Genomic DNA, 17,600 nt, shown 5'->3' on the forward strand with positions numbered 1-17,600 from the left:
GAGTGGTCATCTTCAATCTTTTCCGCTGAGGCTTCTTCGTTCTTTTCCGAAGTGGTTTTCTTTGTTCTTTTAAAGAGCTTCTTCTGCAGCACACATGGCTCCCCCTTAGAACGGAAAATTGCCTGTGCCAACAGTCCCTGTCCCCTGTACCCCCCTGATGGTGGCCCTGAGCAGCCCCTCTGGCATTTGTCAGAATCTACAGATACAGATACACAGGCCAATTAGCTACTCAGCAGCTTTTAGCAGCCTGTTTATGGCTGGCCAAATTTATATTACAGTTTCTTTCTCTCTTTCTCAAAGTCATAACATTTACACTTATCTTACTCTTTCTCCCATATTCTCCTGTCAGTCCTGTATTTAATGTCCCTCTCCTTTTTGTTTTTTACTTGCTATGCCTTTCTTTTTATTTATGCATTTAAAGTCCCTCTCTCCTTTTCCTTTTCCACTTCCTATCTCCTTCTCTGTATGTCAAATACCTCCTCAACTCTTCTACCACTCTCTCTTTACTCTCTCTCTTGCTAACTAGGGATGTAGCGAACGTCGGAAAAAAAGTTCGCGAACATATTCGCGAACTTGCGCAAAAACGCGAGCGGTTCGCGAACGGTTCGCGAACCCCATAGACTTCAATGGGAAGGCGAACTTTAACATCTAAAAAAAAAATTTCTGGCCAGAAAAATGATTTTAAAGTTGTTTAAAGGGTGCAACGACCTGGACAGTGGCATGCCAGAGGGGGATCAAGGGCAAAAATGTATCTGAAAAATCTGCCTGTGTGTGCTTGGAAGAGATAGTGTAGGGGGAGAGCTGTTAGTGATTTCAGGGACAGATGATAGTAAGTTTGCTGGCTAGTAATCTGCTTGATACTGCTCTGTATTGGAGGGACAGAAGTCTGCAGGGATTTGAGGGACATTTTAGCTTAGGTAGCTTTGCTGGCTAGTAATCTACTGTTCTCTTTAAACAACTGCCATACGTTGACCTTGTAGGCATTGTTTGCCCAGTTTTTTTGGACGCAGCCACTGAAGCACAGTTGCCAGAAAAAATATGCCATATAAATGCTGAAAATAGTCATTTTTCGCCATACGTTGACCTTGTAGACATTGTTTGCCCAGTTTTTTTGGTTGCAGCCACTGAAGCACAGTTGCCAGAAAAAATATGCCATATAAATGCTGAAAATAGTCATTTTTCGCCATACGTTGACCTTGTAGACATTGTTTGCCCAGTTTTTTTGGTTGCAGCCACTGAAGCACAGTTGCCAGAAAAAATATGCCATATAAATGCTGAAAATAGTCATTTTTTGCCATATACGTTGAGTCAACGTATGGCAAAAAATGACTATTTTCAGCATTTATATGGCATATTTTTTCTGGCCTCTGTGCTTCAGTGGCTGCGGCCAAAAAAACTGGGCAAACAATGCCTACAAGGTCAACGTCGTTGACCTTGTAGGCATTGTTTGCCCAGTTTTTTTGGCCGCAGCCACTGAAGCACAGTTGCCAGAAAAATTATGCCATATAAATGCTGAAAATATAAATTTTTTTGGTTGCAGCCACTGAAGCACAGAGGCCAGAAAAATTATGCCATATAAATGCAGAAAATATGCATTTTTTTGGTCGCAGCCACTGAAGCACAGTTGCCAGAAAAATATGCCATATAAATGCTGAAAATAGTCATTTTTTGCCATATACGTTGAGTCAACGTATGGCAAAAAATTACTATTTTCAGCATTTATATGGCATATTTTTTCTGGCCTCTGTGCTTCAGTGGCTGCGGCCAAAAAAACTGGGCAAACAATGCCTACAAGGTCAACGTATACACTACAACAGCGGTGGATACGGATTACGTAAAATATATTATGGCTGCTTGAAAAAAGTCACTCCGGTGTTTTTTCTGGAGACGGTAATATTATGGATATTTAGACAGAATGTGAACAAGGTCACACAGCTAGATGGCGGGTTGAAGAAAACAGTGTGCAAATAATGCCTACAGGGCAAATAATGCCTAAAAGGTCAACTTATACACTACTACAGCGGTAGTAAAATAAAAAAAAGTAAAAAAAAAAAAAAATGAATATTAAAAAAAAAAAATTAAAGTTGGTGCTGCTGAACTACTAGGAGCAGCAGATTAGCACACCAGTCCCACTCCCCAACACTGCTAGACTAATAGCACTGGGCTCTTATAGTAGTAGTAGTAGTAGTAGTAAAACAACAAAAAAATAAATAAAAGCAGTCCTTACAAGGACTACTGTTATTGCAGCAGTCAGCAGATGAGATCAGAAGCAGGACAGCTGCCCACTGCAGCTACATACAGAGCACTGCAGTAGAAGGTAGATTACTAGCCAGCAAAGCTACCTAAGCTTAAATGTCCCTCAAACCCCTGCAGACTTCTGTCCCTCCAATAACAGAGCAGTATCAAAACGATTACTAGCCAGCAAACTTTCAACTGTCCCTGAAATCACTAACAGGCAGCAGCTCTCTCCCTACACTATCTCTTCAGCACACACAGGCAGAGTGAAAAAACGCTGCAGGGCTTCGGTTTTTATAGGGAAGGGGAGTGGTCCAGGGGAGAGCTTCCTGATTGGCTGCCATGTACCTGCTGGTCTGGGGTGAGAGGGCAAAAAAAAGCGCCAACAATGGCGAACCCAAAATGGCGAACGTCGCGCGACGTTCGCGAACTTCCGGCGAGCGCGAACACCCGATGTTCGCGCGAACAAGTTCGCCGGCGAACAGTTCGCGACATCTCTATTGCTAACTCTATTTCTCCTCTTGCATTCTTTCTTGTGCCTTTCCTCCTTCCACTTTTACTTCTGTTGCTCTTTCTACCCAGCTCTACCAATACCCCAGTGGGAGAGTAGCCCAAGCACATTGAGGGTAGCAGGAGGGGAATCTTTTTGATCAGCCAACATGGCACTTCCAGTTTGTACTTAGGATATTGTCCAGCATGTTTTGTGAGAGCTGAATGGAAATGGCGAGAAAAAGGGTGGAAGGTTCACCAGGCCCATGGCAAACTAGTACTTTTGGTGGCTCAGCAGGTCTTCAAATCCTCCAATAGGATTTAGATGGCTATTTCATAGATGGTTCAAAGATTTGATTAATCCACCGCACTCCCACTGTTTACCTCACTGCAATGGTGGTGCTGGTCATCCGCCGACCCGGCAAGGTCCCATAGCAAAAGCAATTTTGTTCATGGATCCGCACACACACTATTTATATGCAGTTTGTTTAAATGTATTTCAAATATACCACTGTATCAACGTTTTCGGAGGGATTTAACGTCCCTTCATCTGATCTGATCTTCATCTAACCTCCCTGATGAAGGAAGGTTAAATCCCCCCGAAATGTTGATATAGTGGTGTATTTGAAATAAATTTAAACAAACTGCATATAAATAGTGTGTGTGCTGATCCATGAACAAAATTGCTAATTCATAGATGGCTAATCAACAGTGCTCTTGTGCAAGCTCAAGGGGTTCTATTAATGCAGCAAAACTACATCTCTCCCACTACAAGCTTGTTCTTTATACTACAAAGACGAGTTGAAATTTACACAATTTTAAGCACTTACGAAAATATGTTTTTGATGTTTCTTTTGCTTCTTTATAGTTAAAGCCAAAAGGAAAACTTCTACTATTGCTATGGCAACCTCAGAACATCTCTTGTCTTGGTCTCCTAGGAAAGCTAAAATTATTCAAAGCAGTGTCCACCTTTCTCCCACACGCCCACTGTGTAATTATGTGGGTACGTTTACAAAGACCAGGATTGAAGATCGCTTTTATAATTGTCTGTATTGCCGTAGAGAACAGAACTATGGCCCACTTTTTAAGACGTTAAAAGGTGCAAAGTGAAAAGAAGGAGGAAAATTGCACTTTGCCTTGCAGGTTGCACCTTAGGACAGGGTTGGAACTAGAGGTAGGCAGAAGAAACATGTACCTGGGGTGCATAGGTGAAGGGGCGCCAGTCACAGTACCTCTTGTGCCGCCTTCCTCTAGTTGGGACCCTTGTGACCCCCACCTGTGGCAGCAAATCCTGGGTGTGTGTACTCTTCTGCGATTGAGCATGCCTGCATCTTCAGCATTTGCACTCATCTGTATTCTTGTTAGTGCACACACACATATGAGGAGGGGACGGTATGGTCAGCCGTGTTGCCTAGGGTGCCTAGCCGACTTGACCTGGCACTGCCTTAAGATGCAGCTCTTTGCACTCCTAAAATAAAACAGAAAAGCTGCCCCTTGCTCTAAATATAGGGTTTCATGCATTCAGAAGCACTATATTCAAAGGCACTGGTAAGTGGGCATTCCGAAGTAGTGGTACATATGCCAGGCAAAAACCTGCAACTCCCGTGGGATGGGCAGGTTCGCTATTTGAGTAGGTTGCAGGTGGGTCACAGGTAGGGTTGCTACCTTTTCTGGAAAAAAATACTGACCATCCTATATTTTTATGCTTTTTCCCTATTAATAACATTGTCACCAAGCAGCATTTTTACTGACCAGGCCGGTAAAATACTGGCCAGGTGGGTAACATAGTCACGGGCCCTGGACCCTCCCTGCTGTGCCGTTACTTCCCCTCCATGGTCTCTATGACATACTTCCCGGCTCAAGTCCCACTGTCACATTTAATTTATGTGATATATACTTGTGCTGCCTCACTACCCCTGTAGTGACATCAGATAGTGTGTCTTTCACTTGCCTCTAAATCAATAGTAAAAAAGATAGTAAGTCCTTTGGTGTTGCTTATGCCACTTGGAATTTGTGCACAGCAACAGCTTTCAGTAGACATGTGTGATAAAGTTTGTGTACAGGTTATACAGTAACAAGCATTGTTACTATTATTACTACTGCAGGTATGGGACCTGTTATCCAGAATTCTCGTGACCCAGGGCTTACTGGATGAAGGATCTTTCATTAATTTGGATCTTCATACCTTAAGTCTACTAGAAAATCATGTACACATTAAATAAACCCAATAGGCTGGTTTTGCTTCCAATAAGGATTAATAATATATTAGTTTGGATCAAGTACAAGCTACTGTTTTATTATTACAGAGAAAAGGGAAATACTTTTAAATCTATATTATTTGAATTAAACAGAGTCTATGGGAGATGGCATTTCCATAATTCTGAGCTTTTTGGATAAATGGTTTCAGGATAATGGATCCCATACCTGTACAGGTATGGGACCTGTTATCCAGAATGCTCACCACCTGGGGATAAGGGGTCTTTCCATAGTTTGGGTCTAGTAGAAATTCGAGTAAGCATGAAATAAACCAAATAGGCTGGTTTTGCTTCCAATAAGGATTAATTACTGTATATCTTAGTTTGGATCAAGTACAAGGTACTGTTTTATTATTACAGAGAAAAAGGAAACCATTTTTAAACTTTCATTTATTTGATTACAATGGCGTCTATGGGGGAAGGCCTTTTAGTAATTTGGAGCTTTCTGGATAACAGGTTTCCAGGTAACGGTTCCCATGCCTGTACTACATTAAGCTTTATATGTGAATTTTAGGAAACTCATTATTTATGCAGCCTTCTTGTTTAGCTACCTCACGGGCAAATGTGATAAAATGGAATTTGTTTTGCAGGATTACTCACAAAAACATAGTATCTCTGGAGGATATCTACGAGAGCCCCACACATCTGTACTTAGCCATGGAACTGTAAGTATATGGATTAAATCAATGGATATGTATCCTTTCTATTGATACCCATATTAATCAGTCTGAGACGTGATGCATATATACATAAACAGAACTGTGCTTACTTACAGGCAATACTTATACACATTAGCATATAATTATAATAGATTTATGGTAATAGGCGATAACTTGTCTCCCACTACACTCGCAACAATTATCGTACAAAAGATCTTTCGTACGATAATGTCAGTGTGTCTTTAAGCAGATTATTTTTCATGATTAAAACAATAGCCAAAAATTGTGTTTGGCACAAGCCCTATTTGTTGCACTCAGGTGTCCCTTCTTAAACTCGTTTTAATCTCTGCTCCACCATGCAACACAAAGTCTTGGTCAGCTTCCATGTCCGTTAGGTCGTATGCAATGTTATACAAGCTGCCTGTATAAGAGATGTACCTGGACTGACACTGCTTGATAGATAAAAGTCAATGGGAATAATTTAAGATGGCCATACTTTTCAAATGAGCAAATGTTTCCCCAATATGGACCAGAGTGTGGGTTGTCACTCCTCCCCACGCAATGAACAGATCAAATTGTGGGCCGACAGGGACCCCTTTAACAAGGAATGAGTCAGTTCGCTGAAGCAATCTTCACCTGATGGAATTTTCACACCTGTCAATAGCTGGACTATTTCTAACTTTCACAAGTGCCCTATATAGGGGCCAATCAGCTGCTGACTTGGTACAGAAGTGCAGAGTCGACAGGAGACTGGGAAAAAGCCTGGTGGGCCCTGCTGACACAGACTTGCTCTATGACCTCCCAAACAGGCCCCAGTGGTGTTGGCAAAAAGAAAAATCAAGGTGCACGGGAGGCTGGGGAGGGACCTTAGGCATCAACCCCGATGAGCCCTTGGTCCCCAGACCGATGCTGTATTTATCGGTACATGTCAAGTAGGGATGCACCAAATCCACTATTTTGGATTTGGCCGAACCCTTGCATCCTTCACGAATGATTCTGCCGAATACCGAACACTAATTTGCATATGCAAATTAGGGGTGGGAAAGGGAAATTTTTTTTACTATCTTGTTTTGTGAGAAAAATCTAATTACCCTCCCCGCCCCTAATTATATATGCAAATTAGGATTCGGTTCGGCCTGGCAGAAGGATTCGGCCGAATCCTGGTTGAATCCTGACCAAATCCTGGATTTGGTGCATCCCTAATGTCAAGCCAGGTTAACTTGTGATTTACTCATCACAAGTGCTAATTTGCTCTTACTAGTGCTAATAGTGCAGTCACACTTGTCTTCAACGTGTCATACTAGTCAACATGAGTTTTTTTAAGCTATATTAAAGGAACAGTAACATCAAAAAATGAAAGTGTATCAAAGTAATTAAAATATAATGTTGTGTTACCTTGCACAAGTAAAAGTTCTGTGTTTGCTTCAGAAACTCTACTATACTTTATATCAATAAACTGCTGTGTAACCACGGCGGCAGCCCTTCAAGCTAGAGAAAAGGCACAGGTCACATAGCAGATAACAGATAAGATCTGTAGAATACAGTGGTGTTTTATCTGTTATCTGTTATCTGCTGTGTATCCTATTCATTTCTCTTTTTTTCCAGCTTGAATGGCTGCACACAGGAGCTTGTTTCTATACACTACAGTAGTCTTTATGAAGCAAGCACACCAGTTTTACCATTGCAGGGCAGCAGTATATTATATTTTAATTACTTTAATACACTTAAATTTTAAAGAAATCTGGTGTTAAGTTTAGAATCTTACAAATGACAAGCAATAAATCAAACTTATTTATTCATTGTCTTCATGTTAAACACAGGAAAGACCAAAGCATGACAGTAAGGGTTTGTAGCATTGGAGAGGCAAAACAAACAATTTATATGGTAAATAGTTTCAAAGGAATGGACAAAAGAGAAAGCCTTATCTTGGGGGGAAAGGCAGTTACTAGGAGAAGAGATCAAACATTGCTGCCAGATTTATGGGAAAGTATAGTGTATAGTATAGGAAACTTCGGAAAACTAAGCACTCCACGTACCATCTGGCCTGCGATTTAGATTCTAGCCGGTGGGAAGGCATTGCGGGGAGATTAGTCGCCTGTAGAAGAGGCAATTTGTCGTTGGACGACAATATATACGACGAATATATAGGAAGGCCGGTAATTTTTTTTCCAGAAAAGGTGGCAATCCTGTCCCCGACCAGTGGCTCACGAGCAGTGAGTATTGCTCACCCATTGGATTTTGCTCCCAGTGACCTCAAAACAGTGGTTTTTTTTTTTATAACTCCAGGCTTGGAGGCAAGTTTTGTTTGCATAAAAGCCAGTTTTCATACCAAACAGAGCCTCCTGTATGCTCAGAGTTAACTTAGGGGCTACCAAATAGCCAGTCAGAGCCCTCATTTGGGACCCCCAGGAACATTTTAATGCCTGTGTTGTAACCCAGCTTTTTTTTTTACATCTGAATGTTGCTCACGAGTAAAAATGGTTGGGGCTCCCTGATGTAGAGCCATCTTATCCTCCTGCGGAGGAGGAGGATACCCATGCTAGAATAGTTGTATGGTATTATTTTTGTACACAGTATAAAATATCCTAAGGTTATGCAGTGCACCATTTACAGTCTTTTATCTGCTGGTTGCACCACATCTATGGACTTTTAGGCCATACCCCCTGGTATCTTGTTATGGCATTACAACAAAGGACATATGCATAGGACATTGGATCAATCACCAAAACTACAGCTATATACATTTAACTGTAGATTGTATTGAATATTGTATCCCCTGTGCTAATTTATAAGGATATTAAAAGTTTCCTGCAGGCTCATGCTTTTATATAGTCAAGTAACTCCTCTGTGACTTATAATATCTTTATAGATTGCAGTATGGGGTACACTACCCTCTATATATAATACACAAGAGCCATAAATACCCTGTAAATTAAATCCTTGTAAGTGGCGATGTCATTGGTTATAATCGGTGCTTAGTAATCACATGTCCCACCTAAACGTGTGTATTACAATAAAGTGCCCCCTGTAAAATCTAAGGATATTAAAAGTCACCATGGCCTTTGGCCTAGTGCCTTATATAGTGATGGAATAGGCAGGGTGCACTATTCAATATGCCGTAATATTCAAAAATACAGGAAAAGCTGAGGGGTGATGTGACCTTTATTACAAATAAATCTGTGGTTGCTGGATTTCTGTAGTGGTTTAAGACCTCAAATTACATTTAAAAAAAAAATTCAGTTAAATTCAGGATGGTGTTTGCTGTTGCTGTGCTGTGTGCAAAAATAGGGAGGGGGGGGGACATTATTGCTGCTAACAACGAGGCACCATGGGAAAGTCCTGCTGGAATACCTTAGGCACTCTCCTGTCAGAACATATAGATCCTGAGAGCATCTGGATTGTGTTTTTCATTCCCCAGTTATACTAAGCAACCTTTAAAAATACATGTTAATAATAAAAATAATAACCTAGTCTCAGAAACAATTGGCATGGAAAGAGTGATTTGGTATTCACCCAGTTATAAACAATAAACACAAGAGCTGCAGCCGGAGAATGGAACAAATGCAATTAATACATAATCTATAATGCGTGCAGCCGTGCATTACAAACAGAACTGGCATGGAAGCATCAGCACTTTGATAGTGACCATACTTGGACCTGCTCGAATGATTGCCTAAAAATCACTTGTTAGCCATAAAACTCCTAATTATCAGAAGCTTTTGATTTCCCCCCTTAAACAGGTATACGGAAATGCGTTATCCAGAAAGATCCGAGTTAGCGAAAGGCCGTCTCCCGTAGACTCCATTTTATCCAAATAATCCAGATTTTTAAAATTTTTTTTTTTTTTTACTTAAACCCAAATTAGATATAATTAATCCTTATTGGAAGCAAAACCAGCCTATTGGGTTTATTTAATGTTTACATGATTTTCTAGTAGAGTTAAGGTATGAAGATCCCAATTATGAAAAGATCCTTTATCCAGAAAACCCCAGGTCCCAAGCTTTCTGGATAATAGGTCCGATACCTGTAATAAAACTGTACCTTGCACTTGATTCAAAATAAGATAAAATGAATCCTTATCGGAGGCAAAACAATCCTAATGGGCTCATTAATTTTAAAATGATTTTTTAGTAGACTCAAATTACAGGAGAAAAAAAACCTTATCTGGAAAACCCCAGGTCACTAGGATTCCTGATAACAGGTCTGATACCTGTACAGGTATAGGATCCATTATCCAGAAACCCATGATCCAGAAAGCTCCGAATTATGGAAAGGCCATCTCCCCTAGACTCCATTTTATCCAAAAAAAATGATTTCCTTTTTCTCTGTAATAATAAAACAGAGAATCCTTATTGGAAGCAAAACCAGCCTATTGGTTTATTTAATGTTTACATGCTTTTTTTGGTAGACTAAAAAACTACAAAGATTCAAATTACGTAAAGATCCTTTATCTGGAAAGCCCCAGGCCCCAAACATTCTGGATAACGGGTCCCATACTCGTGATCTGATGTTGGGCTAGGGCCAAACAATTAGACCAGCTCATTATTACCCAATTTAACCCTTTAAGTGCCACAGAACGTAGAATCTACGTTCTGTGGAAAAGTAACTTGAAATGCCACAGAACGTAGATTCTACGTTCTGCAGCACTTCCGGGTTCTGGAGCGGAGGAGCGGCTGTTAGAGGCGCTCGCTCCGTTCCGCATCGATCCCCTGCCCCTAGGCAACGAGCAGAGCAGGGGATCGAGTGGCCCCTGGGGCGCGATCGCCCAGGGGCCCAAAAACAGCAGCAGGCACGTGTAACTTACGTGTCCTGCTGCTGCAGCCTACACCGCGCTGGATATCTCCGCCCCCACAGCACAGGCACACAGAGGACGTCGCAGATCTCTTCCTGAGGCCCTTCCAGATCGCCTGCAACAGTCTCCAGCGATTTTTTCAGGTTAGTGCAACAATTACACACACAAACACACCAACACACACTTATTACAGTAATACACACTTAGATTCACACTTACACACACTTACACATACATTTTTGGGGATTGGGGGGGTCACTTACACTCACTGCACTTACACACATGTGCACACGCACACACGCGCACATAACATGTAATTTACCATTTGTACACACGCACACGCACATACATGGCATTGTGGCTTTTTTTTTTTTTCTTATCGCATCGTTTCTTTTTTTGGCTGAAAAAAATGTTTTATTGTCATTACGAATAGCGTATTCGCTAACCGTACTGTGCAATATCTTTTTTTATGTTATTTCGGTGATTATATTGCAATTTTGGGTATTTTGGTGCATTTTTAGCCATTTTATTGAATTTTTAGCCATTTTATTGCATTTTCAGCTCTGCGTATGTTGTGTTCACTTGTTTCTAGCCGTATAACCTGTTTGGCCCAGCTAAAATATTCAAACTGTGATTCTGACGGCCGATAACACTAGTCTGGAAAAAAAACATTGATTTTTGTGGTTTTATTGGATTTTTTGCATTTCACTCTTTACTGCCTTATTTTGTTTTGCCTTGTAAATTTTATTTACTATATATCCATTTGGGGGTCTCTGTGCGCCACATAGTTTGGTATATCTATGCATATTGGGCATCAAAGTGTTCAGTAGACCCCTGGCGTTCATATTTAGGATGTTTTATGCTGATACGTTACGAAATGTGGGGCATATAATGGGGTAAAATTCAAGCTTTGTGACGATTTTCAGAAATTTCATAAAAACCGTTATGTTCAGCATTGCTTTGCAGTTTGGCAGTTTACAGTAGAAACATTTATTTACCCATATTGTATTCGTCAGAATGTGTACTTTCTGAAAATATATGGTTTTCTGGGGTCTCTGTACTGTTAGGGGGGTCTAATGTCGCATAATACACACACCAGGTGCTCAAATTGAAGCAGCCAGCGCGTCAGCCGTGAAAATGTATATACACTATTGTCATTTGGGGGTCTCTGTGTGCCACATAGTTTGGTATATCTATGCATATTGGGCATCAAAGTGTTCAGTAGACCCCTGGCGTTCATATTTAGGATGTTTTATGCTGATAAGTTACGAAATGTGTGGCATATAATGGGGTAGAATTCAAGCTTTGTGACGATTTTCAGAAATTTGATAAAAACCGTTATGTTCAGCATTGCTTTGCAGTTTGGCAGTTTGCAGTAGAAACACTTATTTACCCATATTGGATTCGTCAGAATGTGTACTTTCTGAAAATATATGGTTTTCTGGGGTCTCTGTACTGTTAGGGGGGTCTAATGTTGCATAATACACACACCAGGTGCTTATATTGCAGCAGCCAGCGCGTCAGCCGTGAAAATGTATATACACTATTGTCATTTGGGGGTCTCTGTACGCCACATAGTTTGCTATATCTATGCATACTGGGCATCAAAGTGTTCAGTAGACCCCTGGCGTTCATATTTAGGATGTTTTATGCTGATACGTTACGAAATGTGTGGCATATAATGGGGTAGAATTCAAGCTTTGTGACGATTTTCAGAAATTTGATAAAAACCGTTATGTTCAGCATTGCTTTGCAGTTTGGCAGTTTGCAGTAGAAACACTTATTTACCCATATTGGATTCGTCAGAATGTGTACTTTCTGAAAATATATGGTTTTCTGGGGTCTCTGTACTGTTAGGGGGGTCTAATGTTGCATAATACACACTCCAGGTGCTCATATTGCAGCAGCCAGAGCGTCAGCCGTGAAAATGTATATACACTATTGTCATTTGGGGGTCTCTGTGCGCCACATAGTTTGGTATATCTATGCATATTGGGCATCAAAGTGTTCAGTAGACCCCTGGCGTTCATATTTAGGATGTTTTATGCTGATAAGTTACGAAATGTGGGGCATATAATGGGGTAAAATTCAAGCTTTGTGACGATTTTCAGAAATTTGATAAAAACCGTTACGTTCAGCATTGCTTTGCAGTTTGGCAGTTTGCAGTAGAAACACTTATTTACCCATATTGGATTCGTCAGAATGTGTACTTTCTGAAAATATATGGTTTTCTGGGGTCTCTGTACTGTTAGGGGGGTCTAATGTTGCATAATACACACACCAGGTGCTTATATTGCAGCAGCCAGCGCGTCAGCCGTGAAAATGTATATACACTATTGTCATTTGGGGGTCTCTGTACGCCACATAGTTTGCTATATCTATGCATACTGGGCACCAAAGTGTTCAGTAGACCCCTGGCGTTCATATTTAGGATGTTTTATGCTGATACGTTACGAAATGTGTGGCATATAATGGGGTAGAATTCAAGCTTTGTGACGATTTTCAGAAATTTGATAAAAACCGTTATGTTCAGCATTGCTTTGCAGTTTGGCAGTTTGCAGTAGAAACACTTATTTACCCATATTGGATTCGTCAGAATGTGTACTTTCTGAAAATATATGGTTTTCTGGGGTCTCTGTACTGTTATGGGGGTCTAATGTCGCATAATACACACTCCAGGTGCTCATATTGCAGCAGCCAGAGCGTCAGCCGTGAAAATGTATATACACTATTGTCATTTGGGTGTCTCTGTGCGCCACATAGTTTGGTATATCTATGCATATTGGGCATCAAAGTGTTCAGTAGACCCCTGGCGTTCATATTTAGGATGTTTTATGCTGATACGTTACGAAATGTGTGGCATATAATGGGGTAGAATTCAAGCTTTGTGACGATTTTCAGAAATTTGATAAAAACCGTTATGTTCAGCATTGCTTTGCAGTTTGGCAGTTTGCAGTAGAAACACTTATTTACCCATATTGGATTCGTCAGAATGTGTACTTTCTGAAAATATATGGTTTTCTGGGGTCTCTGTACTGTTAGGGGGGTCTAATGTTGCATAATACACACTCCAGGTGCTCATATTGCAGCAGCCAGAGCGTCAGCCGTGAAAATGTATATACACTATTGTCATTTGGGGGTCTCTGTGCGCCACATAGTTTGGTATATCTATGCATATTGGGCATCAAAGTGTTCAGTAGACCCCTGGCGTTCATATTTAGGATGTTTTATGCTGATAAGTTACGAAATGTGGGGCATATAATGGGGTAAAATTCAAGCTTTGTGACGATTTTCAGAAATTTGATAAAAACCGTTACGTTCAGCATTGCTTTGCAGTTTGCCAGTTTGCAGTAGAAACACTTATTTACCCATATTGGATTCGTCAGAATGTGTACTTTCTGAAAATATATGGTTTTCTGGGGTCTCTGTACTGTTAGGTGGGCTAATGTCGCATAATACACACACCGGGTGGTTATATTGCAGCAGCCAGCGCGTCAGCCGTGAAAATGTATATACACTATTGTCATTTGGGGGTCTCTGTGCGCCACATAGTTTGGTATATCTATGCATATTGGGCATCAAAGTGTTCAGTAGACCCCTGGCGTTCATATTTAGGATGTTTTATGCTGATAAGTTACGAAATGTGGGGCATATAATGGGGTAAAATTCAAGCTTTGTGACGATTTTCCGAAATTTGATAAAAAACGTTATGTTCAGCATTGCTTTGCAGTTTGGCAGTTTGCAGTAGAAACACTTATTTACCCATATTGGATTCGTCAGAATGTGTACTTTCTGAAAATATATGGTTTTCTGGGGTCTCTGTACTGTTAGGTGGGCTAATGTCGCATAATACACACACCGGGTGGTTATATTGCAGCAGCCAGCGCGTCAGCCGTGAAAATGTCTATACATATTGTCATTTGGGGGTCTCTGTGCGCCACATAGTTTGGTATATCTATGCACATTGGGTATCAAACTGTTTAGTAGACCCATATGTTTATATTTAGGATGCTTTATGCTGGTAATGATACATGGACAATACGATGCTGGAAAGTTGAAGCTTTGAGGCAATTTCCAGATATTTCACCAAAACCGACAACTTTGGGAAAGCCTTGCGACTCAGTAGTTTGGAGCAATAAGGCATGGGTACCCATTTTAGATTCTGTAGAATGTGTACTTTCCAAAAATGTATGGGTTTGGGGGGTAAACATATATTTCTGTGTTTTTACCCCACAAAAATGCAGTCAATGTGTTGATTTTTCATTAGCTGAAGTTACCCACGGGACTGTTTGTATGCGCTAACTTCATTTTGGGGCCTCTAAATGCCAGATACTTTGGTAAACCTATGAACAATGGCCACCAAACTGTTCGGAGGAACCCTGGCAATCATATTTAGGGTGCTTTTTCTTGGTGCATAACGATACATGGGTGATATGGTGCTGAGAAGTTGAAGCTTTGAGGCAATTTTCAGATATTTCACCAAAACCGACAATTGTGGGAAAGCCTTGCGACTCAGTAGTTTGGAGCAGAAAGGCATGGGTACCCATTTTAGATTCTGTAGAATGTGTACTTTCCAAAAATATATGGGTTTTGGGGGGTAAACATATATTTCTGTGTTTTTACCCCACAAAAATGCAGTCAATGTGTTGATTTTTCATTAGCTGAAGTTACCCACGGGACTGTTTGTATGCGCTAACATCATTTTGGGGCCTCTAAATGCCAGATACTTTGGTAAACTTATGAACAATGGCCACCAAAATGTTCAGAGGAACCCTGGCAATCATATTTAGGGTGCTTTTTCTTAGTACGTAATGACACATGGGTGATATGGTGCTGGGAAGTTGAAGCTTTGAGGCAATTTTCAGATCTTTCACCAAAACCGACAACTTTGGGAAAGCCTTGCGACTCAGTAGTTTAGAGCAGAAAGGCATGGGTACCCATTTTAGATTCAGTAGAATGTGTACTTTCCAAAAATATATGGGTTTGGGGGGTAAACATATATTTCTGTGTTTTTACCCCACAAAAATGCAGTCAATGTGTTGAATTTTCATTAGATGAAGTTACCCACAGGACTATTTGTATGCGCTAACTTCATTTTGAGGCCTCTAAATGCCAGATACTTTGGTAAACCTATGAACAATGGCCACCAAACTGTTTGGAGGAACCCTGGCAATCATATTTAGGGTGCTTTTTCTTGGTGCGTAACGATACATGGGTGATATGGTGCTGGGAAGTTGAAGCTTTGAGGAAATTTTCAGATATTTCACCAAAACCGACAATTGTGGGAAAGCCTTGCGACTCAGTAGTTTGGAGCAGAAAGGCATGGGTACCCATTTTAGATTCAGTAGAATGTGTACTTTCCAAAAATATATGGGTTTGGGGGGTAAACATATATTTCTGTGTTTTTACCCCACAAAAAATGCAGTCAATGTGTTGATTTCTCAGTAGCTGAAGTAAAGTCCTGAACAATTTGGATGTGCTAACTACATATTGGTGTCTCTAAATGCCAGATACTTTGGTAAACCTATGCATAATGGGTATCAAATTGTTCAGTGGACCCCTGGCAATCATATTTCAGGTGCTTTTTCTTGGTACCTAATATAGTTTGGGATATGCGGAGCAGCAAAATAAAACCTTTGAAATGATTTTTCCGAATTTTGAATTTTTTGTTGAAAAACCGCTATGTTCAGACAAGCTTTTATGTTTGGTAGTTGGGAGTAGAGAGACATAGTTACCCATTTTGTAATCGGCAGAATGTGTACTTTTCAAAAATGTATGGTTTTCTGGGGTAAACCTACGGTTTCAGGATTTTTTGCCTTGGAATCTAAAGCATGCCGTTTTCTGCCTTAGTGCTTTCAAAATTCGGTAATATACTGCCGGGAGTTTTTGCTGTACAGAAATCCTAAATCTCCCTAAAACTATACATATCTGGTATTGGCACGTTCGAGAGACATAAGGCTTTCCAAATCAGTTGGATTTTCATCCGTAAAATGAAATATTTTTCTGGTATAAATTGATATACGATGAAAAATGCTAATTTTTCATTTTTTTTTGGTATTTAGCACTATAAATTTTTTTGCACAGGTGGAAATACATGAAAACTCAGGCAGATTTAGAAAGCTCAGTTTCTACCGAAAAAAACAATGTATAGTTTTCCTAGGTAAACTATAGGTTTCCCCTCAGAAAATGCCCCTAAAGTGAGAGAGCACAAAATGTTTCAAAAACGGCTGGCATTTCGCGTAACCAAAATGTGAAATTCTGCTGGCACTTAAAGGGTTAAGATTGCCATATTGGGAGAAGATCCTCTTGTTTGACGACCTTTTGTTTGTAAACATGAGATCATCTGTATAGGGCTAAAAGATCAACATTTCACTGTCCTGTGGTACCCTCTAGTGGTAATGTGTAGTAAAATAACAGGAGAACAAGGTTTTTGGAAAGGCAATTTAGTTTAATTAGCCTTAGCCCATTTCTTTCTATTTCTGGACATTTTGATAAAAATGCACTTTCTTTTTTAAAACCCTGCAGCACAAAAAACAAAATAAAGAATAGCTGGGGTACTACCCACGGTAGCAACAAGGCTATGGGGTGCCGTTTAATTGTTACTTTTCATTACTCGTTTTTTGATTACTTTTCATGTCGTTATTACTACAGCGAAACCTCAATTCTTACGTCCCCTGATTTTAAGTTTTCCCTGACTTTACATTGTTTTTTTTGTGGTCCCACCTATATATTATGCAGAAATGGGGGTTCTACTGTATTGATTACTTGTCTTTCTATTCAGGCCCTGTCATATTCATCTTCCAGTTTCTCATTTAAACAACTGCCTGGTTGCTATGGTAAATGGAACCCTAGAAACCTGGTAGCAGCAGACATTCCATACTGGAGAGCTGGAGAATTAGCTTTTTTATTTAAAAGTTTTGCTCTAAATTTTCTCGGGCTTCCCAACAAATCAATGGGCTGTAGGGTTGAAATACAGGAAAACAAAAGGGAATTCAGACCGCTTCTTCTATTTAGCAAGAATGTTGGCTCTAACTTTTTTTCCAGACTTAAAATACATGATGAACCTCATTAACTAAACCAAGCATATATTCTCAGACACAAACACTGTTTATTCTGAATCTAATGTCCCTATAATTCCCCACAAGTGATACAGCATGCGTCTTTCCCAAC

The 17,600-nt window shown here is 40.3% G+C and overlaps 1 protein-coding gene across 2 annotated transcripts in view; it reads left to right on the forward strand.

Annotated features, from left to right (window-relative positions):
* Positions 1-17,600, forward strand: part of pnck.S (pregnancy up-regulated nonubiquitous CaM kinase S homeolog) — a 65,429-nt gene that overhangs the window by 27,277 nt on the left and 20,552 nt on the right. For both annotated transcript variants that reach the window (XM_041574803.1, XM_041574802.1), the window contains exon 4: positions 5,570-5,644. In XM_041574803.1, the coding sequence (XP_041430737.1) occupies positions 5,570-5,644 (75 nt within the window). The remainder of the gene's footprint in view (positions 1-5,569; positions 5,645-17,600) is intronic.

This window comes from Xenopus laevis, chromosome 8S (genome assembly GCF_017654675.1).
Source record: "Xenopus laevis strain J_2021 chromosome 8S, Xenopus_laevis_v10.1, whole genome shotgun sequence".
NCBI lineage: Eukaryota > Metazoa > Chordata > Amphibia > Anura > Pipidae > Xenopus > Xenopus laevis.